The sequence below is a fragment of the Neospora caninum genome, chromosome X (assembly GCF_000208865.1).
Source record: "Neospora caninum Liverpool complete genome, chromosome X".
NCBI classification, from domain to species: Eukaryota; Apicomplexa; class Conoidasida; order Eucoccidiorida; family Sarcocystidae; genus Neospora; species Neospora caninum.
Genome location: NC_018396.1, coordinates 2,480,023 through 2,505,832, shown reverse-complemented (window position 1 = coordinate 2,505,832; position 25,810 = coordinate 2,480,023). Strand labels below are relative to the sequence as shown.

Below are 25,810 nucleotides of genomic sequence, written 5' to 3'. Positions count from 1 at the left end.
GGTGGGTTCTTCCTTAATACGGTGTAAAAAAGATTTCCCTGTCCGTCACGTCGAGTATTATGCGCAGTTATAGACACCTCTCCACTCTCATTTTGCGTTCGCAGGCCCTACACACAACCACCAAGAACCGCTTGTGGCGATGATTGCCCGTTCAAGGACGCTTTGGTCTGCTCGCCTTCTTTCGAAACAGGCGAAGCAGACGTTTAATTGCGAGATTCTTCTGATATGGCTGCCAACAGCAGGAAGGGCATAAGCATGTGCAGAAACTATGGAAGGCAGCTCCGTCACAGCTATAAACCACTCCAGCCCCTGTCTTCTTTCGAATCTATTGGCGCGATGCTTGCGTACGGAAAGTGCCAACCTCCACGTCCACACGATTTCTAGAGGTTCTTGATTCACAAAAGGACGCTTGCTCTAAAGGGAACAAACGCTCTTTTGTTCGTTCTCTCTGCAGCCGGAAACGTTTTGCTTCTCGCGACGATGTACACCCAGGGTTGTTCTCAACCTAAGGCGGGATTTCGCAGTCTATTGCACAAGCGGAAGTAAGCACAGACGTATTTCCTGCTTCCTCGACTCATGAATACCAACTGGAAAAACAAGCTTGCAAGGCCCTCAAAGACTTCTCCGGTGTCCCGGACCTCACGAAGAGCGGGCCATGGCGGCGTCTCCCAAGAGAATACTCAAGATTTTCTCACCCCAGAAGTCAATACAAGAGAGCAAAACGAGCTTTCGTCTGGCGCGAGGAGCCACAAAGGTCCGCTACTCTGCTGCTAGGGCACTTCTTCGGACTCTGGACTACGCCTCTGTGAGGGGTGGAAACACACCTGCTTCTGCTCTGCGGAGTCCTCGCAGACAAGCTTTGCTGCATAAAAGCCGTACCGTTTTCGTTACATACAGTTTCGTCTTTAGTCTTTCCTCCCGGGAGGATATCATACGAATTCCTCTGTGGGACCGTTCCCTTTGTGTTTTGCGGTAATCTCGCTCTCGCCGGGTTGGTTCTTCCCAGTCGTGCTCAGAACCGGCCGCTTTTGCGTCTTTCCTCTCAGAAAATGTTGCAGCCAAATCTGAAAAACCAGCCTTCCTGACGCGGACGATCACAATCACTAGCCTGGCCAGTCCGAGCCTGCCTGAAACCTCCACAAATTGCAGTTTCTCCCCTTTATCTCACTCTGTCCAGCGGAACCTTTCCACGAAGGTGCTACGTTCGAGTGTTGGCGAAGACACATATCTGCCCGGCAACAATACGTCGCGTCTCCCATTCGCTTGACACATATTTCTTGTTACAAAGTTTCCTGCCGTTCCTTTCGCGTCCCTCACGCCCTCGCCCTGTTTGTGACAGCAGAACAGCATCGGGACGGGTTAGCCGAAAAACGATTTATGGTGCTTGCTAACAAAGTCGTACATTTCCTTGGTGACTGCAGTCGAGTCCTTAGCGGCGTCCATCTTGTACAACAGACCCATCTTCGCGTAGTGCTCGATCACGGGAACCGTCTCCTTGTGGAATACATCCAGACGCTTCTTCAGAGTTACCTCATTGTCGTCTTTCCGGTGGTGAAGAGGCTCTCCAGTAACCTGCGACATAGAGAGAAAGGGTACGGACCCGAGAACGTCCTAAATGCGTTCAATTTAGACACGAGAAACAGTGCCGAGTCCGCGCATAGAACACGGAGAGAGCTATAGTGGTATTCCTGCTGGAGACTTCAGTCTTTCGCCATTTCAACAGTGAATGCTGCGCATAATTACACGAGAGCACGGATTCCAGGCTCCTCTCCACCGCAGTGCCCCGTTTGGAACCCGCAACGAGCGTTCTGCCACGGAAGACAGTTGAAACCTTTGCCAGTGGACCGACAAAACTCATCGGATCCGAGAAAAACATTCATTATGCGGTGTCGTGGGCCGCTCATCTTTCGCTGTCGGCAAGTGGCACACGTGCCTCCCACGGGCCGGGGTCCGTCTCTGCAGATTCAGATACGCGTTGATCGTCTCTACGATCACGTACTGGAAGCCCCTCCGCTTTTCCGTGACAGTTTCTACAATTCCTCAACGCAGAAAAAGATTTCGCTTACGTCGTCAAGGCCAGCAACCTTGGGGGGATGGTAGCTGACGTGGTAGACGCGCCCCGAGGGCAAGTGGATTCGCCGGCCTGAGACGCGCTCGACGAGGACATTGTCGGGCACGTCGAAATAGAGGACGCCATCCAGCTTCTGGTTTTTCTGCTTCAGCAGATTGTCCAGCTGAAGGACAGGTGCACACGGACGAAATGCAGGGAGAGTCTGATGATAGGGACACAAGGAAACCTGTTTGCCAGACGCGACACCACCGACCGAGCAAGCGCGGGAGGAGAAACAGATAGAAACAGAGACAGGGGCCGACAGGGAGAATCGAAACACGAGAGAAAACCAACTTGTTTTTCCAGAATTCCCTCTAGACATTAACTCTTGGGTAAAGAGTAATCACTCTGCAGAGATGAGGCGATTCCTACATCGACTCGAACGGAATCTACGGCAACAGCTACACCGACGCCTCCTGACCCCACTGATAAATACTTGATGCCCACCACGAGGGCCCCCGGAGAGGGAAGCTAGGCTGGAGTCTGGTGAGGAAAACAAGCGTGGGAAGCGCTGTTCCTCTCACATATAAATAAAAGAAACGAGAGGTAGCCACAGGTGTCTCCATGTGATGAGATTCCAAGCAAGACAGCACTTTTGTTTTGAAATCCACACGAAGGTAGAAATCTACGGAAGCGCAAGCGTTCCCTTACTCCTGTGGCTTGGGAGGTATTCCGGGGGAAGCCATCGAGAATGAACCCTCGGCGACACTCAGGCGTCTTCAGCTTCTCGTCGATCAAACCAAGAACTATATCGTCACTGACGAGCTCACCAGCGTCCAATTTTGCCTTTGCCTACAAAGCAACGACGAGAAGGACAATACACAGGATTTAGACCTGCCTCTCGCGCAGTTCTCGCCCATAAGCTGAACTGACTGGCACTTTCGGGGAGCCGAACATGGGCAGCACACCTTTCAGCAACAGAAGCTATTTATTACGCTTTTCTTCACCGCGTTTGCAATGTGCATGCTACACCTCGCAAGCGCATTTCCGTGCAAACAAACAAGGGTACGTAACGGCCAGCGACACAATTTCCAACTTAACAGGGAACCTAACGCCGTGACGTTAGACGTGAAGCGAACAGAACACCGCGATCTGCCTCCTTCCCCAGTGCTTATCAGAACTCCGGTTTTACAACGGTAGAGTCACTTGCATGAGCCCATATACAAATATGTGTACATATGTATATATAGATATATACATACATACATGCATACATACATACATACATACATACATACATAATTTCCTACGGGCACGGTGTGTGTGTGTGAATAGCCCCTTTTTTTTCTTATCTCTATACACATTAATCTGTGAAAGTGGTTAGAATGTGAGAATCGACTGTTTCTGGTTGATGCCGGCTTTTTTTTGTTGAATATGTCGATTCTTCCACACACAGGAACTTGCGTTTTTTCTCTCTCGCTCTGCACTTGGCGCCTGGACCAGTCTTCCCTTCCTACCTGCTTGCCATATTCGGTTCCTGTGGCGACAGCGTGACGAAGCATATCGCCGGTGCTGAGGTGGCATAGGCAATGACTCTTTTTCAGTTTCATGCTCTGTGTGCCCTTCCCAGACCCAGGAGCCCCAATGAAGATGTAGCGGCCTTCGGGCTTCGCCAAGCATGCATAGCGTCTCTTCAGTTCTTCGAGAAGCTCGACGGTCGCCACATTCTCGAGGTCGACGCCCTCGCGTTTGCCTGACGGAGCAGCCATGGTGACTGTGGTAATACTGGACGCAGGCCGAAATGGAGAAAAAAAACGGGGACAGAGATAAAGCCCCCAGCAAGCACGAAGCACCCGGAGGCCAAACGCACTCGTGTGTCGGTACGTAAAGAAGCGCTTTCGACTGTCTAGCTCAAGACGCTCGCGGTGAGAGATTCGGTTGTGCGTTGCCTACAAGATGGCGAACAAAGGCGACCGCAAAAAAAAACGAGAGACACGAGGCTGGATTCCGAGAAAGAAAACCGGCCGCATGCAGAGAGAGGTGTGCGCACGAATCCCCACATGACACTTCTGCACTGCGGACCGGAGGATCCCTGGTGGAGGCTCTCGAGGCAACAAGCCTTGGAAGCGTTTGAGTAAAACCCGGCTTTGTTTCCTTTCGACACTGAAATTTCTGAAGCAAAAAAGCTGCGACACACAAGCCTGGAGATGTGTCCTGTGTTCCACTGTTAGTGACGAGAGAGACACGACGAGGACGTCGAGACGTGGCAGTAGCTGCCCCGTGTCACTTGGCGACAGTCACCTAGAGTGGCAATAGTTTGCCGCCTCGAACCACGTTCAAACTGTTGTGTGCAATAAATTCAGCCCGACATATACAAGTGAGAGAACATCTGTTTTCAGCCGCTTTGAATGTGGACTGGCAGCTAGACGTCGCGAATGCACAGAGAGGCGTCCCCGAGTTGTGCACGCGTCCGATACAAATGCGCCAAGCTGCAACACGGGCAAGGAGCCGGTGGTACTACCTGTCGCAATCTGTCTCCTGTCGTCCAGATGGCATGAAAACAGTATCTCTTTTCCGGGAGGTGTCGGTTCTCTTAAGCTGATAAACGCGTTGGCGGCCAGTCCGTGTGATAGGTTTTGAATCGTAGACCTGGTCGTGACATACGCCCGACCACGTCTACCGCGTACAGAAAAACCTGTAGACCTCTGACGACGTCTAGAAGAGGGTAAAAAGGCATTCGGCCCGACCGTGGCGAAAACTCCGGGGAAACACGCGACTTTCACCAACGCGTCATAAGTCACGACCAAATATGCCTCTGTGCGAGCGTAGAGATGCACAAATATGGACTTCCTTGTCGGACGGTGGAGGTCACAGACGATCACTAGGAGTATCTGGAGTAGCGTATGGACTGTCACATTTTGCGCCAGGAGGTTATCTTCGAAGTCCCTTGGGAGGCTTCGGCAACAGGTGGAGGCGATCTCGCTTTTGGAGCTCCCGCCTCAAACCGTTCTTCGGTTCGTCGTCAATGCTTCTGCAAAAGATTTCATTCCCTGTCCCCTTTGCCTCAGCCTCCTGTATACCGATACGAGGACAAGTGCCGAGTCCATGTGCAGTCTATTGCCGATTGCCTTTATACATCTGAAGCTACGGACCTGCTTACGGTAGCCGCGTCAGGTGAGGTCTCATCTAGACACCCCGTACCAGAGCACACACTCGGGCACTCGTGTACAAAACCTCTGTAAATGATCTGGGGGTTGCAGCGTTTGTCACCATGGGTGTAACTTGAGGAAACGGCAGACGAAACGGAGCTCATGCGCCTTCTTCATCCAGTTATTTGCTGGTGTAGTAGTTGTTCGGTTCTGCGTTTCCCCTCTCTCTCGTAAGGAGAGCTGTGCGTTCTCCAGCGAGAGCTGTGCGTTCTCTAGCGGGGTCTTTTCGTCTCCGGTGGATGTGACCGAAACGTATAGGCTCAGAGTGATGACAATTAAAAGTGCTCGCCTTTTTTCTCGGCGAGAGAGCTCTCTTTTCACTGACGTATTCCCGGCCCATTTTCCCCGCTCTGTACTGCCGACCTGTTCGTCCCTGCGTCCCTTGTCCATCTGTTGATTCTCTGTCACGTGTTAGACCCGTTGTTTCGGAAAGATCCGCGCTGTATTGCCGCGGTCCCTGCGCCGCAAACATAGCAGGATGACCTTCCAGCTTGTTGGCTGAGGTCAGACGAAACATCTTTCCCCTTAATATTATGCATCTCACACACACAAACCGATTTTGGGGCCCCACGTTTTACGTGTGTTGCCCCATTTCTTGCGAACGCGGATGCACACGCAATTTGGACAACACAAGGTCGTTGCCTAGAGCTTGGAGCAGGAATTAGAGGACCGTAAACTTTCGAGAGAGTCAAATGAAATGCCAAGGATACACAAGACTTACACGGGCGCTTGCAAGTGAATACGGGGAACGTAACTCTGGATAGGCTTTTTCAACGACCGGAGCCAGGAATTGAAATTTGAAGTTTACAGTGCAGACTTTCCCTGTGTCGTTCTGTGAAGAGACATGCAGACAGACGCTCGATAAACCAAGCTGGTTCAAGATACATCAAGAAGAATCGATGCTGTCGCGAGACCCTAAAGGGGAACGCAGTTCAGTTGATACGTAGACCAACACACGTTTTGGGTATCTGACAACGTTCACTGGCCTCGCCTGTCTCTTTTTTACTTTCCTCCTCGTTTCTTCCTCCTCCGTCTGTACGTCTCTTTTCTCTCTACCCCTTGAACGTATGTTTCACTCCCCCTTATTCCGGCAGCGCCTCGCTCATGGCTCCCACGATCAACGCAGCGGTCGCCACTCCCTGGAAACTTGTCATCTCCTTTCATTATAGGCAAGGACATCGGTGACTAAGTTACAAACCTCTGCATACTTCTTTGTATCCAGCGTCTTTTTGCCGTTAGCTGCTCTCTAGCTTTCGGTTCGGTTTACACTGACGTACCTGTATGACTTATACGTTTATTAGAAACTTGTCTCGTTAGAGTTCCCGATCTTTTGAGGACGAAACAACAATGCAGTGTTCTCAGCAGCCCGCTCCTTCGCAGCAGCCTTCCCCTTCATCGCCTAGACCCGCTATCGAACATGTATCTTTGGAATCCCCTCGAACAACCTTCCTCACTCCAACCAGCGGTTCGGGGTTGAAACAGAGAATTCGAGAGCTCGAAAGTATCATTGACTCTGAGTTGAAGTCTCTTCACAGAGAAGTTCACATGTACCGCAACCAAAAAGTAGTGCAAGTCAGTCTAGGAGAAAGGTCACAAGGTCCAGGGACTCCTGGCGCTTCACAGGAGTAGAGAGGAACACGTAGAAAAAGGGTCTGAAGAGAGATACTGAGCTGAGGACAGAAGGGAGTGGACAGGCTGTCGTTCATTGTTCGAAAACTATCCCACGGTAGCTCCACTGCGCTGCCGTGTAGTTGAAGATAAGCGAGAGTTGTGTGGAACACTGTGGCTTCGATTTCGTATTCTCTGGAACAAGGAGTGGCGCTGCTCATCTCAGCAAAGGAAGGTGGACACTTCAGTGCACATCACGAGTGCGTTAGTTGTGGCTTCTGCCTTTTCCGCAGACGAGCACATGCGAGACTCTGGTAGACGACATGAAAAAAGATCTCGTAGAACATCTTGAGCGTTCAAAAATGGAACTGAAGCAGTTCTTTGTCCAGCAGCGGAGCGAAAATATCCGCCTCCACGACCTCATCAAAACGCTCCGCAACGAAAATGCGTTGTTACAACAGAGCCAGCTCCAGCTCCAACGCCGCCTACAGGCTCTGGAAGAAGACCTTGGGCAGTAAAAACAGAACAGCAAACTGGTCTGAATAAAATGAGACGGGCTCGGGGAAAATCCGTTACAGGCGAAAAGGTTCTTCGGCAAGTACGGAAGTTCCTGTAGAGAAGGATGTAGACCACGACTGGCGGAGATGTACAAAGTTTTCCTCGCACACGCTGTGGAGCAGTTTGATGATAGTGAAGATCAGAATGAGGAGAGCTGACAGAGTTCATAGAGATTTGCATTTCTCCGCGTGCTGAAGCAGACAAAAAGGCAGCTTGCTCAGAGAGGATGGCTATCAGTTTCGTGCCACATAACGACGGAACTCGACAGTTGGACAACCTTTTTTTTCAAATCTGCTTCCTACTACCCACTAGCTGGTGTGGTATGTGGTTTCTAAGCAGTGAACTTGAACCTTGAGCCTTCGGTGGGTTTTCGTGCCCTTCTATTTACCTCGACACGCCGGAGGCTGAGAGACCTGCTTGTCAACCACGATGGCCATACGGACACAATTTTCAAAGGCGTATTTGGAATGTGGCTGTGGGATTCGCTATATCCCGCGCTCCTTTTGTCGAGGCATCACGATGACGTAGTGGGGTTCCTTTCTCCGCGAAGACTTCCTTGGTAACTAGGAGACTGTTCAGGAGGTACAGGTGGCGGCGAAGTCCCGAGCTTCTCCGTTACGCGCAATAATTCACTGTGCCATGCAGTAAGCTGCGCGATTGTACGCATGTATATGGCGTAATATCCAGGTGAAGACTGTACAGCGTTACTAGGTCAGGGCGTCATAAAAGACGACTCCGAATCCTAGCTGTATGACTGTGTACTTGTGGACAGTGGAATTATATTTGTGGAAGCACGTTAGGTATTTGGATCCCGCACACACACACATACCAAACTTGGAAAAATATCTCACCACGCTGTGCAGTGTGGCACAATTCGAGCGAATCGCCGACAGACCACGGACAAAGAAAAGCATCTCAAGTTCTGATCGTCGAGCGAGACTCGAACAAGGTTCTGCGTGCGCACTACTACTTTGTGCTGTTGCAGTTTACCCGGCTTTACTCTTTGGCCTGGAGGTTTGTTGCGTTCCGTACAGTTGTAGGTAAACGGTACGTTAGAGACTTAGACTAGCGTTCGAGCTTACACCCGTCTACTCCTGCTCTCATATCTGGTTCACTTGCCATCGACGAGAAAAAACTCAGAGGTGCAGAGGAAGCTTCTGCGGAAACTCCTGCAACTTCTTCGACCCGCACACGCGGAAAACGCGAGAAATACGGGAACTAGAAAGAACTGTATCAATTCCCAGGGTTGAATACTGACGGAGAACACTCTACAAACGACACGAGCGATCTTCGTACGGTTCCGCCAGTTGAATTTGATCTCCGTCCCACCACACCACTGCGTTGCCGACGTACACCCACACGAAGTTTAAGTGCACAGAAAGACACCTCCCTCTCGTCAAATGTGCCGTTCACAGTTTCCTGTTCTTTTCTATCCACGGAAGATGTACCACATTATAGAAACGAAGCTCTTCCTACGTTAGCGAGGCAAAGTAAGACTCTGAAAAGAGCCATCCGCCCTCTACCGTTTGGCGGGTGCTGAGGATCTACGGAACTCTGCATGGGACTCTCTGTGTGCGCACCCCGGCTTGTTACACGCCGAGACCGTCCAGCTTGCCCTTTGGCGTGACGTGGATGGAGCGTACGCATCCATCGTGGCCGCATGCAAACACGGGGGAGAGAACGTACGCCGTTCAGAAGTCTTCCGGGGAGTCGAGCTCCTGTCCCTGCGTAGAGAACGTGACCCTCCGTGGTCTGGTTACCAGAGACGCAGAGCACTCGATTTCCGGGCTTCGCGTCCCAACCTCAAACTTTAGAGAGGCGCTTCAAATGCTCATGCACTTCGTGGGTCCACCTAACCTAGAGGGACGCATTTGAAAATGGGCATGTGTTCGTATGCCAAAAAAAGTGTACACGTTGAAATACACAGGATCAAGCATATCCATCAACAGTGAAAAAGCGCCTGCAATCGGCAAACCCCCAGGCACTGGCACACACCACTGCGATTTGAAACCCCTGTTGCGACTCCGGGGTGTTTCCCTCAGCGTTCTATGCTTTGGGTGAGGCGTTTGCTGTGTGCGTTGAAGTCGGCCACCTTGTAGTGCATTCACGTGGTTCTCTGCGTATTGCGCTTGACCCAGTCGAGGTAAGGCTGTTTTTGGAAACAGGCAAACGCACACGTTTTGGTTCTTCCGATTCAGGAAAAAGCGGAGCCGGCTCTCTGTAGATCGTCTTCTCGATCGAGATCCGAGCAAAACTCTTTGCGTGACACCAGCCCATCCACTGCGCCATTTCGCCTCGCCCCACACAGCCGTTACCACTGATGCCACGCCTACTGCCCCGTCAGTGTGATTACTGATATTTCTACGATTACTTTCCCTGGCACCCTTGCTTCACCTACCCTTTCTCCAACGCTTCCTTCACTTTCTGGAACCTTTCCACAAGGATGTTGGCCTCTGGCTGCCGTAAGCGAGAAAGACATGACCTCACAAACGTTTTTTTTCTCGAGACCCGCCGTGTCTTGCCTACCTCATTGCCGCCGACGACGTCTAGGAAGATCACCTGCAAGCAAAGAAACCGAGGACCCAAAAAAAAACAACAGACGCCGACATGGAATTCCGCGATGTAAAGCACAACTTAGAAGAGAAAGTCAGCCGCCGTGCAACAGACGGCCCCCACGGATGCACAGCATGTGTGACGTCTCTCAAGCTTGTCAAAATAAAGATATTTTTCTTGATGTATGTAGGTGGATGAGCAGATTCACCTCTGCGCCTACATCTAGCATATATATATATATATATATATATAGGTAGATTTAGATATACAACATCAATATACATCTATTTGTGTCCACATACATCCGGGTGCATCTGCTGTATATGCATAAGAGAATGTACCTGTACACAGAACTGTATTACAAAAAACGAGAACAGAAGTATATGCGTCTGCAGGGATCCCGGCAACGAAGCGCCGCCGTTCGTGCCCCGTTTTTGCTGAGGCTCGCGGTTCTCGGAGAAATCTGCGTATGCACGCAGACATTCGAAGCTGTCTCTCGAAGATCGCCTGTAAGTAAACCTAAAGTCGCGACCAAACCCCCTTCACCGCGTGCCTGCATTCCCCGAACTCTGTTGGATGCCTTCTGGCGGCCCATCGGCCTTCGCGTGAAGCTATGGAGACCCGCGCGACTCTGCCGAAACGGCAATCGTTTGCATTTGTGTATCCAACACAGCATCCGCAGAATGCGAGTCAGTCCTCGCCGGCAATCTCAAATGCACCTTTCTCTGTTTTTCCACGCGTTCGAACGGGCAGAAAAATCTGAGTAGGAAGCTTGCATGCTCCTCACCTCGGGAACGTCGTAGGAATGCAATTTTCGGACAGCTGCCACGAGCTCGGACGCCAGTTCTTTGCGGGTTTTGATGATGAGCAGAACTTCTTCGTCTTTCTGGGCGCACACAAAGCGCCGACAAAGCGATCCGGTGGCCTTACGAACCCGTCCAAATGCCGCACGAAAAAAGGAAAGCGCGACACAAAGCAGAAACATACGCGAGAAGGCGAACAGCCACTTCTCACATAGGTTTGAGCGCACAAGACAAACTGCACACAGAACACACAGGCACGCCCCGCCCCCCGGGAGCAGGAAAGACGCGATCTTCACGCGCGAAGAAGACAGTGCCGCAGTGCGAGAGTCGCAGCGTTTGAGGCGGCTCCGCCGAACAGCGCCAGTGAAGAAAGCGATCGTAGAAGGGCGGGAAAAGGCATAGCGGGGAGTCTCACCTCGACCTTTCCTTCCCACTCGTAGATGCTGGTGATGCCCGGGACGATGTTGACGCAGGCAGCGAGGCGACTCGCCACCAGATTCGAGGCAACCTGAGAAGAAAAACCCACATGGATTTGCCTTTCTCCAGCAGATCGGCAAGCCGTACAGAGCAGCTGAAGCGCCGGCCACCGACCTACCTAAATCCGTCCCTTATAGGGGCAAACCCGGACGCGAAAAGCCGAGGACGAAGCGAAGGCGCGAGGCGAATCCACACCAAAGATGCTTTCAGCTGACCGTTTTCCCGCGTCACGGAAAGACAACTCCGCGGCAGTCCGCTTCTCCGCCCCGTCAACTACCCTTTTTTTTTCAGTGCTTCCGAGCTCAGTTGCCGTCTCACCTCTTCTGCTTGGGATTTGTCTTTACAGGTGACGTAGGCAACCTGGACGGCGTTCTTCACCTCGTTGTTTTGCGCGGCGGCTTCTCCCTCCATGGTCTGAATTTCGCTGTCAGAGCCAGGAGCGGTTTTTCGCGAGAAGCTCGCGGAGTCTCTCGATGCACTGGGGGCTCTGGAAGAAGATTCGGGGCCTGCGGGAACCTCCGCGCGAACACGCGTCGTCTCAGTGCGCGCAGGCTGTCCGAGCGTTGACGCGAAGCCGAGGTCGGGGAGCACGGGCGACGCAGAAGAGCACAAAGTGGTAGACAGCGAGGGGAGCGACGCAGAGGGGAGAGACACCGCAGACGCGGCGCGAGAGGCCGCGAGGCGACACAGAACGGAGCACAGGGCGAGGAGAGAAAAGGAGAAAAGGGCGTCTGGAAGCAGGCCAACAGGTCTGAGACCGCGGAAAACCAGTCGGGGGACCATGAAGGAGGCAGAGGAAGGCGGGAGAGAGGCAAAAGAAGGGCGCTGCGCACGAGAACAACGCGGACGAGGAGAACGCGAGTGAGGAGAACGAGAACAGGGAAAAAGAGGAGAACAAACGGAGTAAGCCAGGAAACACGACGGTTTTAGGAGGGAGAAGAAGGACCGGTGGCCTTCGTGGGAATCGCCAGGAACAGGTGAAGGCGGCTGCGCGCGTGGATCTCTGACAGAGACGTCCCGGCGGCAGGCGAGAGGGCGTGGGTTTCCCGGGGAAATGGCCGACAAGTCACGAGACAAAAGGCGACACGACCGCCCTTTCATTGGACACCAAAGTGTGTAGAAAGGATCTTGTTGTCTTCTCTTTCGCCTGGACTTTTTCCCCTCTGGAGAGCGCCGCAGGCGCGAGAAAGGCACGGCTTTCTCCCAGCGCAGCGTTTCTTTTTCTCCAGAAAAGAAGCCAGAGAGATACCGCAGGAACGAGAGCGGCTCCTTCGACTCCTTCGCTGGCGCCTTCGCTTTCGGGAAAGAAAATGCGAGAAGGGGGAGGACGGCAGCGCGAGACGGCAACAGCAGTTGAGAGGACACACACGGGGCCTTTGAGCCGCGCGTTTTGTCCTAGCCAGGAAAAGCAAGGCAGAGAGACGCACAGAGAGGCAGAAAGACGAGGCAGGCATCACTAGCTCGCGCGTCGGCAGTTTCGAGGAACGGCTGAACTCAGACCTTTTTTTGGTCCACAGGGAGCACGGCGGAGGCAGCGAGTTTGCGGGTGTTTCTTGTGTCTCCGAAGAAGCAGTCCGTGGTCTCTGCTGGCTAACTCGCATGCAGTTTCCGGCGCCCCTGTGCACGGGAGTTCCGAAGCCCTCTCTGCGAGCGCCCGTCTGAAGAATCCCGCACTTTTCCTTTCACACTCCTCCGTGCCCGCATCCGAGAGGACCGGGCGAGAGCCGACAGAGTCCCTTTCTGAGAGACCGAGAAGAGGCAGACTCCCCCCGTACCCCCCTTTCATGTTCACGTGTGCGCGCGCCGCTCGCGCGGGAGGGCCGTCCGCTGGAATCGACCGATGTCGTCTGCCAGGAAAGAGAGAGGCAACTGCGTTGACTGTTTTCACCCGGCGGAAGGCTGGGTTCGCGCCGTTTTTTCCTCTTTTTTCCTGGCTCGGTGAGAGCTGGCCATTGTGTGTCTTTCCGACCGCATCTCTCTGTGTGCGAGGCGAGAGGAGTCCGACCTTCACGCGAGACGTGCCTCGTCAAAAAAACGCCTCGAAAGCTGGATGGAGCCGCTGCGCCTCCACCGCCTTCGAAACGCTCGGATACCCTCCACAGTCTCCGTCTTTGTCGACTCTCGCCCCCGCACTGCAAAGACACTCTCCGCAGAAGGCGCCTTCCGACTTTGGCCCTGGCAACAAACACCCTCCCGTCTTTGGAAGACTACCCGACGACGAAGCCTCTCCAACTGCATCTACGATTTGTAGACGCACGCACCTGCATGCGTGTGGATCTGCATCTGCATTCGCTTGTACGGACTTTCGTTGTAAGCCGCAGACCAACGGACGACGCCCACACTCTTGGTCTCCGAAGCAACGAGGCAGGGGCCCGCACACGTCTCCATTTATTCACACATACATATATAGGTGAACCGGTATCACCTCAAGCGTACAAATACACTGGTACGCATATATATATATATATATCTTTGCCACTGGTGTTGGCGACGCCGGCCGGGATGGCTATTTCGTGGAAAGCCGAACACGAGCGGGGAGTCTCTTGTAAAGGCTCCGAGGTTCCCGCGAGGGTCTGGACGTTGAAACGTGAAGCTCTTTGGCCACGTGAGTTGAAACAGGCACTTCCAAAGAGATGCTGGTGACGCGTCGAGGCTCCGTGTGTTTCCGAGTCCCTTCGCCCCGCTTCCTTGACACCGTTCTCTCTTTCCCGTAATTGGCCGCAGAGTTTCTTTTCTGCGGTCGCGTTTCCTTTCCTGGAAGTTTTCGCAGGCGAGTCCCTTCCTGTCCTCATCTCGGTACCGTGCCGCTTGCCTTTCGCGTGTGGCGCGTGGACTCTCCCCCTCTCTCCTGCGTCTCTCCGTCTTCCCATGTCCTTCGTTCCCCATACCCCCGTGTCTCCTTTGCCTTGTCTCCCGCGACTTGTTCGTTTTCTTCGGACACAGCCATGGCGAAAGCGCGTCGCGATTGTTGCGGGCCTCTGACGTGGGAGCCGCTGGGTCTGCTCTTTGGGATCGGCCTTCTCCTCGTCGCCGCCACCTTCTTCTTCTTGAAAGGCTTCTTTCTCTCCAGAATCGAGCTCGGAGTGTTTTCTTCTTCCGAGCTGCCTTTTCCCCCTCTCTTCCTCCACCTCCACCCCTACGATGATGCGCTCCGCGCCGGAGACAGAGACGCGCGCCCGCCGCGCCGAGACGAGGAGACAGCCGACGCCTCTCCGTCGTGTCCTTTGTCTCCCTCGCCTGCGTGTTCGAACGCCCCGCCTCGCGCGGCATCTTCTGCGACGTCTGCGCACTCTTGGGTGTCTGTCTATCCGTACGAACAGCTGCTCCTTCTCCTCGTGGACGCCCTGCGCTTCGACTTCGCCTGGTGGGAACCGGGGAAACGGCCCGCAGCGTTGCCTCCGAATTTACTGTCTCCGCGCTTCTCCCTCACTCCCCCCCACGGGGGAGCGCCTGCGGGCGCCGCGGCGGCCTCAACGGCGGCCTCAACGGCGCCTTCTGTAGCCTCGGCTCCGCCCGCCTCTCCTGGTTCTTCCACTGACGTCGCGTGTTCGCCGAAGAAGCCGGCTTGGACGCAGCCGAGGGACTTGCGCTTCTTTTCGCAGTTTTTCGGAGACGCGAAGAAAAACGGAGAGGATGAAGGAACCGGAGACAGCGAGACAGGCGAGGATGCCCCCCCCCACCACAACCACATGCCCTCTCTTCACTTCCTTCTCGCCCACGACCGCCATCTTGTCGCCGAGTCTCCCTTCTCCTCTCGGCTCTTCGTCTTCGAGGCCGACGCCCCAACGGCCACCACGCAAAGGCTGAAAGCTCTGGGGTCCGGAACCTTGCCCACGTTCTTCGAGGTACAGCACAAGAACAGGGGGTCCACCTCCGCTCTCTCTGTGCCAAATGCTCGAAAAGAGGCTCACTTAACCCAACGCGAAATCTGCTTCGACCAAGGCACACGGCATATATATACATATATATACATATATACATATATATACATATATACATATATATACATATATACATATATACATATATACATATATATACATATATATACATATATACATATATACATATATACATATATATACATATATACATATATACATATATATACATATATATGTATATATATACATATATACATATATATATATATATATACATATATACATATATACATATATATATATATATATCTATATATATATACATATATATATGTATATATGTATATTTGAACGTATTGTGTACGTGCGTGTTTCGCACACATGCCTGTGTGGAGTGGGGGACGAGAGAGAGAGATGCCGGTGCAAGACGGTTCGCTCTCTGCTTTCCTCTGTTGATATCCGGTTTGTAAAGACATCCATATGGTTGCAGCTATACGCCCGGAGGGGTGGTGACGTCAGTCGAAAGATGCACAGAACTCTTCCCGAGGCTCGCCGCTTTGGAGGCGTCGAGATTTCTTGTCAGTCTGGCGCCGTCTGCGGTTTCCCTGTGTCTCCGCTGCTTCGGCAGCTGAACGCAGTTTCTGCCATGCTTTCTCCGTGAAAATACTTTGAGAAGCGGAGGCGTGCGATGGCCCTATCCCATGCATATCAGTCATTGTGTCCCCAGCACACTGTACGGGCATTTACTGCTCGTTACTTCTGTTGGGCGTTTGACGGCGAAATGCCACGTTCCCGGCCCCCAGGTGTCGGTGCTTGTTTCTTCTCCGCCCTCTGTGTTTTCCTGCTCGCGTTTCTCGTCGTTTTCGCCTCTGTGTGCACTTGCGTTCCGACGACTGCCTCTGGGGTTTGCGCAGGTCCGCGAATCCTTTGCGTCGTCCCGAATGACGGAAGACAGTTTGTTGCTCCAACTGCGCAACAGTGGCAGGGCGTCGGTTGCGCTCGGTGAGCGGCCCACGAGAGAGCTGTCGAAGAAGAGCGATCGAACAAGAACGATCGAAGAAGAGCGATCGAAGAACGAGGGAGACACGTAAAGGGAGAAGGCCGAGGGACAGAGTAGCAAAACCCGCGGCAGAAAAATCGGCGAGGGTGCCCAAAAACGGGGGCTGTCACATCGTCACATCGCGGGCGAAGAAAACGGGCGTGTGTTGCCCTCTGTGTCTCGCCTTCTTTGGAGGTCTCTTCCCCCACACTCAAAAACGTTCCTCTCAATGCAGACGCCGTTCCTCTAGCTGTCCTGGAAGGAAGGCGTTTCTCTCCTTTGGTGCGCCCCCACGCTTCTCCTCTCTCTCTGTGTGTCTCTCCCTGCAGCTTTTTCTTTCTGCCTTTCTCGGCGTTTGCCTCTCTCTTCGCGTCTCGGAAAATGGTGGTGACGGGTGTGCGAACTCGAGTACCTCGCGCTGTGCGGGGGACTCTCGGCGTTCACACGTTTGCAGTTGTTTTTCGTTTTCTCTTTTGCTGCTTCCTGCCAGGGGACGACACGTGGGAAAGCCTGTTTGGGCATTTACTCACCGCGACGCACTGCTCGCCGTCCTTCGACATCCACGACATCCACACAGTCGACGACGGCGTGCTGCGGTCTCTGGGGCAGTTCCTCCCCACTGCGAGAGAAGCCGAGTAAGCGAAGAGAATGACGCGAAAAAGAAAGAAAGGGAACCAGTGAAGCCGGGGAGGAAGAGGAGAAAGGGCCGAGAGTGCGCTCTGGAGCTGGCGACTGCGCGGAGCCACAGACGAAAGAAAGGGACAACAAACACGTGGACGGCCGCACACTTGTGAGAAGAAAAGGTGGAATGAGGGAAGCAGAGGGAAGCGTGCGTGAACAAAAACTGCGCACGGAGCAGCGGCGTCGGTGGGAGGGCTTTCCATTCTCCACAAGCGCGCAGACGAAGCGAGGGGCACGAGAAGAGGAGAGTCTCCGAAAGAGAGAACAAGTGTGAAGCAAAGAGGGAAGACTCTCCGGGGACCGTAGGCGCAACGCCTCTTTCTGTCCCCCCGTAAAGTGTGGAGAGAAAATTGCAGCATAGGCGCAGGGGGTAGAAACATATCCCTTCCATACACGTTTTTGTGCGCCAGGCTCTTCGACTGTTTCTCTGGCGATGCCGATGTGCTCGGGGCTTCGTCTCGTGTGCCAGCCTTCCGCTTTCTGTTCGCAGTTTCACTCCAAGGTACCTGTGCCTTCCGGTCTCTCCGTTTTGTCTCTCCCTCTCTCTCTCCCTTGTTCTCTCTCGCCCTTCCTCTCTCTCTCTCCCTCTCTTCCTTCCTCTCTTTCGCTCTTTGTCTGTTTGTGTGCCTCGTTCCACCGTGGGACTTGTCTCTCGCGGCTTCTGTCTCCGACTTGTGTGCGGTTCATCGCGTCCCCATTGGTTGGCTCTTTCTGTAGGAAGCACACCGCGGCAAAAACTGATCGAGGTCGCGAACGGTTCCGACACTGCCTGGGTTGCGTGACGGGCGTGTCTGTCTGCATCGAACTTCTCCCGGAGTCTCTTTCCTCTGTTTCCTGCTAGGTGTGACTTCGAAGCAGACAGGTGCGAAGGGAAAGCTGAAGGTTCTGCCTCTTCGTGTTCCGCCACCGCTGGTTCTCCCCTCTCTTCGCCGTCGACGTGGGGGTTTGTCGCAGGACACTTCCTCGGCGTCGATCACGTGGGGCACAAGGCTGACATTCGGAGTCCTCTGATGGGCGCCAAGTTGAGGCAGATGGATCGTGCCGTTCTCAATGTCGCGGCCCACCTTCTTGAGGAAGCTGGCAAAGAGAGGGCCTCACGGAGCGCGAATCAGACGCGTGCCTCGGCCTGCGCTTCCCCCGCTTCCGCCGAGCGTTGTCGGGCGTCCTCGGAAGCCGCCCCGACATCCGTTATGCGGACCCTCTTGATGGTTATGGGAGACCACGGAATGACTGATGATGGCGCGCACGGAGGATCCATGAGTGAGGAAGTAAGTCTGAAGAGAACCATTTCGCGACTGAATGGACGGACTCCTGGTTCGCGTCTTTCCACAAAGGTGTCTTGGCTTCTTTGAAGGGCCGAGCCGCGCGCGTTGGTGCGCACCGTTTCTTTCTTCAACACTGTCCCGTTCAACGTCGTCGCGGCCTTCTCGTGTCTCCCTTCTCTTCAGGTCGACGCAGCTCTCTTTGTCTTTTCGATGCTTCCCTTCTCCTTCACCTCCTCCGAGGTGGCCAACCTCGCGTCGCCTCTCCCTCTTTTCCCGACGCCTCTTCCTCCTTATATTCGGCACCACTCCGGGCTCGCCTTTCTCGCCTCGGCCTCGGGTTCCTCTTCCGCGTCGGCGTCTCCTCTGTATCGCCCGCGACGCATTCGCCAGGTCGACTGGACATCCACTGCGGCTCTTCTCCTGGGTGTCCCTATTCCCTTCTCTGCGGTAGGCTCTCTAATCCCCGACATTGTCCCGTCTCTCTCGTCCTTCGTCCCCTCCTGCGCCGTCCTTTCTTCCTCAGGCGCTTCTCCTTCGTCTTTTGACGCCTCGCTCGCGTTCCGCTGCAGCGATCTGCTGTACGTGGCGCAGCTCCAGCACATTGTGGCGTGGCACCAGCGTCGGTCGATCGATGCCTATGCGCGGATGGCCAAGTGCACAGCCGTGGTTGATCACCACACCGTGCGCCAGTCGTGGGAGCGCGTTTCTGGGCTTCTCCAACGTCTCCAGAGTCTTCTCGCGCGTCTCCCCCTTGCGTTCAAACGTCGCCTGACCATGCAGACAGACCGCTTCGACGCAGACGAAGGAGAAGGACGCGCAGGAAACGGCAAACAAGTCACTGAGGAGCCCAGGCCCTCCGGCCAGCGACGGGCAAACGCGACGGACAAGCCAGATCGTCTTTCATCCTCACAGGCCGCTTCTCCTTCCGCTTCGTCTCCTTCCGCTTCGTCTCCTTCCCCTTCGTCTCCTTCTTCGTCTTCTTCTTTTTCTGGGGACTCCCTCGTTGCTGAGATCTTCTCTGGGGCTTCGGACTACGCGGTTGCGTGCGCCGAGTTTTCGCGTGCTGTCTTCGACGCGAGCAAACTGCAGTTTTCGACTACCCACGACTCCTCGATCTTCGCGGGCGTCTTGCTGGGCCTTGCAACCGTCCTCGTTCTCCGGTCGCTTCTCCGTCTGCACGAAAATCGAGAGCCGACCGCGCAGCACGCGGGCAGCGGCGCCCAAGCGGCTTCCGGACCAACGACCGGCGCGAGTGTGTCCCGAGTGCACTCGGAGCAGCTGACGAACGAAGCGAGGAGAGAGGACCCGACAGGGCGCCAGCAGGCGACGCTGACAACAAAGAGGCGAGGCGGACGAGAAGCAGCCACGTGCGAAGAAGCCAGGGAGATGTTGCCTTCGGCGAACGCGCCGGAGCCTTCCGACGGCGGTTTCGAGACGCCTTCCCCGGTTCCCTGGCCGGCGCTTCGGCAGGCGAGATACCGGCGGGCCGTGTATTGTTCGCTCTTCTGCTGGTGGCGAAGCGTCACCAACTTTTACGGAACGTTCGTTGTCGGGTCTCTCCTTACTGCCTTCCTCTTCAGTGACTGCTTCAGCATGCGCGAGCATGCAGCTGTCCGGTTCCTGCTGTCTCTCGCCGTGGCGGCTGTGGGCCTTAGCCTCTTTCTCGCGTCGCGGGTGGCGGACGCCTGCCTGGCGATCGACGCGCGGGTTCGCAGAGGCGGAAAGAGCGGCCAGGACGAGCCGAACGGGACGGGAAGCCTGTGGGGCCGGGCGCGGAAGGGCGACGCCGACGAACCAGCGAGGGAGCGGAGGCTAGACCAGGCGGCCGCGAGGCGGGAGAGCCTGAGGGGCGAGAAGGTGGAACCCGATCCATCCAGACGGCAGAGGCAGCACCTCCGCGCAAACATGCTCAAGTGAGGAATGCCAAGCTTTTGTTCAGAGGCGCCTCCCAAGCAGAGAGGTACCCACGGGAGACTCCGCGTCGAGATTCCGGCGAACGCCTCTCCGTGCTTACATACACTCCACCTTCCCTGGGCTCCGGTGCCAGCGAGCTAGAGAACGTTCGAAGTCGAGTTTGGGTTGTGTTTCTGTTGGGGTTCTGCCCTTAGGGATTCCTTCTGGCGCCGCGCGCGCCTTGTTCGTTTCTCTCCGCGACGTGGCCTTGCTCTCGCCGCTTAGGACAGCCTTTGCATGCGTAAGCAGATTTTGGTTGTGTATGTGCATGCAGGGTTCCGCTTTTGCTGGCGCTTCTGCGAATCGACGGCTTCTTCGATCCTGTCGAAGCGCTGCCGGGAAGCCAGCCTGAACCAGTTGTCGTCGACTCTGCGCTGCTCTCGTCCTTCCTCGTTTTCGTCTCTCTCCACTTGCTCGCGTCTCCGCTCCTCGAATCCAGTCCTTCCTCTTCCTCGTCTTCTCGTCGGTGTGTGTCTTCTCCAACCTCGTTTCGTGGTCGGGTCGCGGCTGCGACGGGCGCCAGCAAGCTGTCCTCGAGATCGTCCGTCGTTCAGTGGAGTATGAAGGTTCAATTCCTCGCGCTCTCTCTGTACGTCGTCTCGCAAGTGCTGGCTAGCTCTTCGTTTTCGGCTCTGCCTTCGCCAGCGACCGTCTCTGTCCCCAGCCCTGCCCTCGCCTTCGGCAGCTACTACTTCTCGGAACTGCCGTTCTTTCTGTCTTCTCCTCTGCTCTCCTCGGTTCTGTCGCCAGTCTTCGCGGTTCCTTCCTTCTTCTTCTTCTCTCTCTGTCGGTGCCTGCTCGCGTGGACTCTCACCAGTCTCACTTGGATTTCACAGATCGCTCTCGGCTGCGAGGAAGATGCACTCAGACTCGCCGACTCGTGGACGCGTCTCGTGAGACTGGGACAGTTACTCTTCACCTCCAAGGGCAATATCCGTCTCCTCGAACGCCACGTCCCTGCATCCACGCTTCAGCCCCTCCAGGCTCTCGCCCACCAGCTGGTGTTGCTTCTGCCTCGCCTCATCTTTTTGCTGTCTGTGCTGACCACCGGGTACGCGCTCGCAACCTCCTCCGTCTTTGCACTTCCGTTCTGGAGCCGATCGGGGGCCGCCGCGCCCGAGGCTTCCACAAACAGCGACGGAAACTCTGCGGCGAAACCGGAAAGGCGGGAACCGAGACGTGGTCTCGGGAAGGACGCCAGGCAGCCGTGCGCAGGCACCCAGCGAGCTGTAGCCATCGTCGTGAGGTGTATGTACACCCTAGTGTGTGGCCTCCTTCCCTCCTTCATGGTACTTCTGGGAAACGCGAAGATGTTCCCGCTCTTCCTCGCTCTCGCGGAAACGGCTCTCCTTCTCGACCTTTTCGTCGCGGAGTTCCGACCTGCGTCTCTGCCTCATGACTCGGCGGAAGTATCGCACCTGTCTCTTCCTGAGGCGGCTTCGCTTTCGGATCCCCCGCCGTCCGTTTCTTCCTCGGTCTTCGTGGTGCCTGACGGGCTTCTGTCTGCCGCCATCGTCCTCCTTGCCTTCCACGTTTTTGCCGTCACAGGCCACCGGATGACCTTCAAGGAAATTCCCGTGGAAGCCGCGTTTGTTGGGCTCAGTTCGTTCCATTCAGTCTTCTCGCTAGTTCTCACCTTCTTTCACGTCTTCTTCCCCTTTCTGCTTCTTCCCCTTGTCTTGTCGCTTCTTCTCGCTCTCCGGGCGCCCGCGGCCATCGCTGGGCACGCAGGTGGCGACCCTGCGGAGCCTCCAGCCGATGTTCACTCTCGGCTTCTCCCGGGGACACGTGAAGACCAAGACGACAGCCAAGGCGAGGCGGTTTTGTGTCAACTTCCACATGGGGCCGACGAAATGGAAGAAGGGTGTCAAGAACGCGAGTTACAAGATTTTCTCCGCGTCGTGTCGCGCGTCTCTGTCGGGTCAGCCGTCCCTGTCTGCGTCGGCAATTGCCGCAGGCTCTTTCGGAGAGTCACCCAAGCATAGAGGCGCTTTCCCTCCTTTCGGGGAAACAGAGATCCCTGCGCTCGGCTCCCCACCGCTGCGTTTTCGTGGCTGTAGATCGCTGGACTTGGACACTCACCTGCGTGGAAGGCCGCTTGCCTCACGAGTTTCCGCATCCGCACTTCTACAAGCATAAATCCTCTCATGTCGGAACGTATATATATATATATATATATATACATACATACATACATGTTTGTGGCTATGCGCTTATAGCGATATGCATTGATGCTGCGTGGAGCATTATTACTGATGCCGCCTGTGCATTGTGCATTTACATCCCTCGACAGAGGCGACGTGAAGGTGGTAGGGCTATCTGTTTTCGTCTTCTATCCGCCGACATTTTCTGCGTTGGTGAATAGCCGCTTGTTGGCGGTGCTTGGTCCATGTCTTTTTCCCGGTGTTTTGTGTATTCTGCCTCAGCATTATTTTATTTGCAGCCATCCGCCACACCGGTTCGATGATAGCACTCTACAATCTTCGGCGGCATTTGATGGTAAGTGCAATGCCCCGGCGTCGCCTGCGGCCTGGATACGCCTCCCGCCCATCTTCGCGTTTGTTCACACGGGGAACGCCCGACTTCGCTGCGACGCACGCGAAGACTGCAGCCGTTCGCAGTTGCTGTCTGCGTTTCTAAGCGCGTCTCTTCATTATTTCAAAGTGACACTATCGAACCAATTCGGGCTCCTCGCTCTCTGTACGTGGGGCGTCCCCTGGCGGTTCTCGAGAAGGGCGAAATGGGTCAGACGAGGGCCACTTGGGAAACGGCCGTGCCGCTCCTTTAGCCATACTCTCTTCGAACCGCAGTGTCACCCTAAGCGGCGCTATTCGGCTTATATTCGGTGACCACTTCCGGTACCGCCGCGTGGCGGCTCCATTCGGCCCTGGAAGCCTCCGGAGCTCTGGACGTTTTCACTGTGTCGACTTTGTGTGTGGAGAGAGACACACCTATGGGTCATGCATGCGCTTGCGGCCGATCCGAGACGCGGGGCCTACCGAATTGCCTGTGTCTCTACATCAGTGCGTTGCTACAGACAGGCAGGTGGTCCAGTACAGGGAGATTCGTAGATGCCATGGCAGTTAGATATGACACCGGCGCTTAGTACAGATAGGGCTGTATTCACGTTTTAAAGGAAGGCGACAAAGAAAAGACGCCGAGCGGCAGGGAGCATCGATCAGGACTTTGTTGCTTTGGAACCCTTTCCCACTTTTCACTGGACGTGTCACGTGTTCCACCTGCACACAGGTCGGGTTCGTCTTCGCTCCGAAATTCCTCTACGATGCCCAGGGAGTCTTCACTGTGCACATCTTAGTATCTCTATGCTTTCTCTTCGTTGGTGCCGTCGTTCGAAAGTGCCAAAGCCAGGGAAACTGACGGGGCGAAGCCGACTCGCGAGTGGAAGAAAGGAAGACTGTTTGCCGGTCCGAAATGCTTCTGCAGTGCTCGGATGCTCCAGCGAGAGTCTCGGGGACTGAGAGCAGACGCACCTTTCGTGGGTTCATGCACCTCCGACAGGGGCTCCTCCTGCGCATGCAGCGCATGCAGCGCATGCACCACGTTTTTTGAGTTCCGTTGACGCAACAAAAGAGGGTCGTGTTCGTTTGAAACCCGGTGTTTACATTGTCTCTCTGTCTTCTTGTCAAATTGGGTGTTTGTGTTTCTGAGTCACATATGTTTAATTCGCCCCGAGCCACCTGAACGAACGATTTCCCTTCCCGTTCTTCTCTGTCACCACCGCCTTCACTTTTTTGTCTGAGGTGGGATTTTCTTGAAAGTGAATGGTGAGCCGTTCTTCTGTTTGCTTTTTGGTGCCACTCGTGAAGCATGAGAATGTGGCAGGCCTCGCTGTCGTAGGTTTTCTCACGGGCAACGCCTGCCTTTTTTTGACTCCCTTCTCTTGTCTGCACGTCACTTTCCTTCTTCAGTCTGATGCCCTCTCACTGCATCGTTTTTGCACCTTTTTTTGTCCCGCCGCCCTTGCAGTCCTGTCTCTCGCTCCTTTTCGGGGCTTCGCTCTCTGACCCATCGTTTCCGCAAACAGCGATTGTTTTGCCGTCGTTTCTTTCGGACATTGGCCGCGCATATGTACACATGCACATACCAGTGTATCTGTAACTACGTATAAATCTAGGTAAAAACAAAGACAGTGGCACAGTTTTGTCAAAACGTTTGAACCCGTATGAGACGCCAATACGTTGAATGCGCGTTAGAACAGTGTCAAACGGCACTCTCGCTTTTTGTCGCGAAACACTCCGTTTTCTGCTGGTGCACTCCGGTGCATCCACCGCCCGGCAGAAGCGTCGACGGAAGTCCCAGCCTCGCCGCACGCTTTGACCCGGCTTGGTCTCTTCATTCCACTTGAAACATGTCTGTATCCCTGGGGTACAACGCGTGGTATATGGGGCAGGCAATGTACCACTCTATCGCATGCACTGGTGCGCGTTTCTTCCAAAGCCGCCGGTTTGTTAGTATTTATGTCGTCAGCATGTCAATGAAATGTCAATAACGCTGAAACTTATTTGATTAACGTAGCAACATAGCAATTTAAGCTGCGTTAAGTTCAAACTTTACACTGGATACGTTTCAATGTTAACTTACTACAGACCATGGGAGCGTTCTGTGCGTCAGCGGTCACACACACTCTAACGAGACGCCAGGAGTAACCTTCAGTAGAGCTCAAAGAGTCTGCTTTTTTGTCGGTCCCGGTTCTCCCGGCAGAAACGTAGCTCTGGAGCTTCGATCCTCGCTGTGACAGGAAACGAGATGCAAAGATGAAGGGTCGTTTCTTTCGCTGTCTAGACGCCGGCCACCTTTTTCACTCTCAGAGAGCCGAATATCTCTTCTGCGCAGCGCATGACCACCGCCTTCGCGCATATAGGGTTTTTTCTGGTAACGGCGAGTCGGAAAGGTTCATCCACTAGTGTTGAAACTCAGGGCACCCTGATACCGCAAACGCACTTGTTTCTTCATCCACTCTGGCGTCACGGAGATGCTGCCATCCAGTTTATCTGTCTTACCTACCATGCACATGAAAAATCCAGATAAAAGCACTAGCTGGGGGATGAGGCCGAGTCTTTTCAGGTAGACTTGTTTTGAGCTCCAGAGTGGTAGGGTTTCGTCCGCAGTTAGCGGGTTTTCAATGAAGGGTTTCTCCTGGAAGGCCGCATTTCCGTTACCTTTGAGCTGCTCCCCGGGATTTCAAGGATTCAGCACTTTCCGGCTTTCTGTAACAAGGCATTAGCACCGCTGGAAGGCCGGCCAACCAGTTCCTACGCGGTAGAACACTTGTCTCGGGACTGAGTGAATGTTAGCAGCTAGATGTTCGTCTACGGGGCGAATCTATAGTTTTCCCATGAAATCCGTTCAAGCACTTTGCATTGTCCTTCAACGCATAGCTTTAAAGTCTGGTGTGTTGGTTTACCTTATTCCTGCTTTTGAAGGGGGCATGCAATGGCGAACGCAATTTTGTTGCATGCAAAACGTTTTCCGGAGACACTCCGCGGCTGGTCTTCTCTTTGAGTTTCATTTTCTCCTTTTGATACCTTGTCCTCACCATTTTTGAATCCTTCCTCCTGTGGGGAGTCCCCTGGAGCTGATTTTCCTTCTGTTAAAAAGGGATTTTCCGGCCGAGAGTCCAGAGTCACTCGGGCGTGCGTCGCACACGTACGGCACCGCAGCGCCGCTTGCAGGTTGGAAGGAAAAATTGACTCTGTCTTTGAAAGGGGA

At 54.4% G+C, this 25,810-nt stretch overlaps 3 protein-coding genes across 3 annotated transcripts; 1 reads left to right on the top strand and 2 right to left on the bottom strand.

Moving 5' to 3' along the window:
* Window positions 1-1,359: 1,359 nt before the first annotated feature.
* NCLIV_047810 (hypothetical protein) lies at window positions 1,360-3,819 on the bottom strand (the record flags this gene model as incomplete). The annotated part of the gene is made up of 4 exons (XM_003884332.1): window positions 1,360-1,572; window positions 2,067-2,234; window positions 2,762-2,902; window positions 3,568-3,819. 4 exons carry the CDS (start codon window positions 3,817-3,819, stop codon window positions 1,360-1,362), a joined length of 774 nt encoding a protein of 257 aa, XP_003884381.1.
* A 6,000-nt stretch (window positions 3,820-9,819) lies between these two features.
* Window positions 9,820-12,041, bottom strand: NCLIV_047800 (hypothetical protein; the record flags this gene model as incomplete). Its single annotated transcript, XM_003884331.1, has 5 exons — window positions 9,820-9,882; window positions 9,952-9,984; window positions 10,766-10,864; window positions 11,197-11,289; window positions 11,577-12,041. 5 exons carry the CDS (start codon window positions 12,039-12,041, stop codon window positions 9,820-9,822), a joined length of 753 nt encoding a protein of 250 aa, XP_003884380.1.
* Window positions 12,042-14,203: 2,162 nt separating this feature from the next.
* NCLIV_047790 (conserved hypothetical protein) lies at window positions 14,204-22,065 on the top strand (the record flags this gene model as incomplete). Its single annotated transcript, XM_003884330.1, has 7 exons — window positions 14,204-15,103; window positions 16,057-16,144; window positions 16,672-16,816; window positions 17,273-17,364; window positions 17,817-18,130; window positions 18,311-20,040; window positions 20,355-22,065. 7 exons carry the CDS (start codon window positions 14,204-14,206, stop codon window positions 22,063-22,065), a joined length of 4,980 nt encoding a protein of 1,659 aa, XP_003884379.1.
* Window positions 22,066-25,810: the final 3,745 nt, after the last annotated feature.